The 3,355-nt window shown below is 41.0% G+C and overlaps 1 protein-coding gene across 1 annotated transcript in view; it reads right to left on the bottom strand.

Moving 5' to 3' along the window:
• The window catches only part of LOC107670830 (baculoviral IAP repeat-containing protein 6-like), a 104,332-nt gene that overhangs the window by 55,811 nt on the left and 45,166 nt on the right, over positions 1-3,355 (bottom strand). The window contains exons 47-53 of the mRNA XM_016463599.1: positions 2,513-2,688; positions 2,227-2,323; positions 1,940-2,134; positions 1,639-1,839; positions 1,214-1,493; positions 848-1,104; positions 554-662 (exon numbers count right to left, since the gene is read on the bottom strand). Of these exons, the coding sequence (XP_016319085.1) occupies positions 554-662; positions 848-1,104; positions 1,214-1,493; positions 1,639-1,839; positions 1,940-2,134; positions 2,227-2,323; positions 2,513-2,688 (1,315 nt within the window). The remainder of the gene's footprint in view (positions 1-553; positions 663-847; positions 1,105-1,213; positions 1,494-1,638; positions 1,840-1,939; positions 2,135-2,226; positions 2,324-2,512; positions 2,689-3,355) is intronic.

The following is a 3,355-nucleotide window of genomic DNA, read 5'->3' as shown; positions in this document are numbered from 1 at the left end:
CATTTAGAAGACTTCAAAAATTACATATACATACATATAAACACACACACACACACACATATATATATATAATATAATTTCTAAGATTATAGAGAAAAAAGAAATAAAAAGTCAGTCAAAATTCTGAGATAAAAAGTAAATTATGGCAAGTCAAAATTTTGTGGGTGTTAAAAGATACTATGAGATACTAAGTTGTCATGACAAAATGTCAATGACAACAAAACTGTCAACTTTGTATGGCTAACTTCCAACTTTTTTTTTCTTATAATGACTTTGCTTCAAAATTATGACTTTGCATCTCAATTTTGATTTACATCATACTTATTTTTCAAAGCATGACTTTTTCTTATATCTGATAGAGTCTCCCATACTATAAAAGTAAAAAAAAAAAACATAAATAAAGTAAATACTCAGCTTTATGACCCACAGGTATAGAGAATCAACATATATGAAACACTCTGCAAAGAGTCTCCGATCAAACTATGAACACTTCAAACAAGCTCCATGAGGAAGCTGCATGATTGAATTTTCCATTATGATGTAAAGAACAGACCTGTCTTTGGTACCGGGGTCCTGAGTGGTGCCTAGCTGGTAGAGAATATCTATAGTTGAGTCTGATGACAGGCCATTTAACCTCCCAAAGAGCAGCGGACTGTTTAGATCTACAACAAAAAAACAAAACCACCAATCAGATAAAAGGTGAGCCCAACAAAATCATGATGTCAGATCATTAAAGGGATCACAAACTCAAACTCTCCGAATTGACACATAACACAAATCAGTGTGATATTGCTTGACATTCGAATAGCAGTCAGGCATTAATGAGAAACAATCTTTATAGTCTTACTGGCCAAATCAGTGCCAGAAGCAGCACAGTTACGCAGCAAGATGTCAATGAGTTTGAGGCCTATGCGTGTGGACTGAAGGCCGATTTTCACCAGCACCGCCTCAATGTTGGGCGAGTGCATCCCGCAGTATGGGGACATGAGGAGGGCGGCGCAGGTCTGCAGGAGGTTTGCTGTGGGAGCAGCAGCACTGGCCATCATGGCCTCCAGATCAGAAACATGAGTCAAGCAATGATGCAGCAACCGTAACCAGCCAATGCTGAGAGAGAAAGAAAGAAAGGAAAATGAGATATTATAACATACAGAGGCTTGAAACAGGAAATAAAACTACTACGATTATTTTAGATGTTACAAATGATTTCCAATACCTGGTTTTAGAGACCTGGTCCTCAGAGGGCAGGAAAGGATTGTTTACAGTGGCAGAGGAAGTGTTTCCAAAAGCAGTCAGGCCCAATAGCTTAATCTGCGAGAGGCCCAGTGTGCTGGCATCCCGCGGCCGGTGCAACCTCAAACACACGGCAGACGCCACCTCTGCCTTTACCAGCTGGAACTTAATGAACGTGAGACCACTAGTGATGACTGGGGTTGACAGGGGAAGCATGTTTACACCATCTGCACTGATCTCCACAGACACTGAGGATGGACATGCTGGGAAAGAAAGAGAAAAATAATACTTTAAAAAAGATTTTAGGATAGTCCTTACTTGTATAAAAAGCTTCATATATGGGCCAAATATAATATACTGCTGTGTCAAGTGGGGACCAATAATATTGCACTGTGTGTGCACACTCACTAGCAAGGGATGCCAGGTGAGGCTGTATGTGAATCTCCTTGAGCAGAACGGCAGCAGGCAGGTGGATTGTGAGATCGCACCAGGCCTCTTCAGGAAGGAATATATAGGACCAAGCGGCAGAACGGGCCCGTCGATGTGGGGGTGTGGCCTGCAGCAGCACTTCCGCCGGCTGTGCTGTGGGACTGCTAGAGGTGATGGTGCCTGCAAGGGAACAGCATAAACTATGAATATAAATACAATTTAATACTTAGACGTTTATATGAAAAGATGGGGCTTATGACTCAAAACGCGCTTGCTGTACCAAGAGGGGCGAAGTTGTGCAATCCTTCTGCATTGTCTGGCTCTGAGGTAAGCACTCGTGCTTTCAAGCTGCCATCTGCTGCTTTACCAGGCCCAGAGTCCAGAAACTTCATGATAGTGGACACCATGCTGCGCGCAGTGTTCACGATGGCTCGTGTGCTGGTGACCATGTTGTTACAAATGAGCTGCACACCACCTAAATGCACACACACAAACACACAGAGTCAGAACATACAGACCAGCTCAAACAGAGTTTTATCTCTTTAGAAAGTGTTAGTGTTGGCATACCCATGTCATGGAAGGCTTTCAAAGCCTCGCTGGTGTCAAGCACTCTCAAAATAAACCACAGTAAAGGCTCAGAGAGCTGACATGTTGATAGAGATCCCTGTAAAAAAATAAATAAAACCACTCAACACTGACAAGATGCAATGACAATCTTTATATACTGTATGTCTATCCTCTAGAATGTGAAAACTATTTGATGTGTTCATGTTTTTTTCCCCCAGTCCATATCATACTAGAATAGACCACTGACCGTTTTGTGGTCTCTCAGTTTCTCTGTGACGAGTCTTACCTGTCGGCCCATATACCCACAGGCCATGTAGGTGAGAATGGGCTGCAGCATGACCTGGACGGATGTGGCTCTTTTACTCAAAGTAGTCAAGATGGTGAAGAGGCCATCGCCCACGGAGATGGCATCCAACCCACCATGAAAGTTCTCATGTTTGGTTAGGTGGAGCCCACTAGCACCTAGAAAGAGAGAGAAAAAAAAAACATTAAAATTTGATGGCACTGATAGCATTGTGGGCAGCGCGGTGTCCCGAGTTTGAATCCCGGCTTGAGGACCTTTCCCGATCCTGCCCCCCTCTCTCTCCCACTTCGCTTCCCATCAGCTCTACACTTTCCTATCATAATATAGGCAAAACCGCCAAAAATAAATAAAAAAATATATATACATATTCTATTAAAGTAGTTTTTGAAATAAGTCTCTTATTCTCACCAAAGCTGTATTTAATTGATAAAAAAACAGTAATATTGTGAAATATTATTAAAACCCTTTGTGAAATTGTAAAATTCTCTATAATCACCTTAGATAAGATTAAATGAGTCTTTGCTGAACAAAATAATTAATTTCTTAAAGGGGTCATATGATGCGATTTCAAGTTTTCCTTTCTCTTTGGAGCGTTACAAGCTGATTGTGAATAGATAAGATCCCTGAAGTTGCAAAGACTAAAGTCTCAAAACCAAAGAGATATACTTTATCAAAGCTAGGTGAAAGCAAAAGCACTTTATTTGGCCTTCCGAAAGTAGATGCATTTAGGAATCTTTAAGATTACTTACTGGTGTAAGTACTAGTGTACTGGTGTATTCAGAATCTGGTGCTTCTGAATCAGCTACTGTTTTGTTATTAGTTTAA

The sequence above is a fragment of the Sinocyclocheilus anshuiensis genome, unplaced genomic scaffold (genome assembly GCF_001515605.1).
Source record: "Sinocyclocheilus anshuiensis isolate Anshui unplaced genomic scaffold, SAMN03320099.WGS_v1.1 scaffold784, whole genome shotgun sequence".
Classification (NCBI taxonomy): domain Eukaryota; kingdom Metazoa; phylum Chordata; class Actinopteri; order Cypriniformes; family Cyprinidae; genus Sinocyclocheilus; species Sinocyclocheilus anshuiensis.
This window is presented reverse-complemented; position numbering and strand designations above follow the sequence as displayed.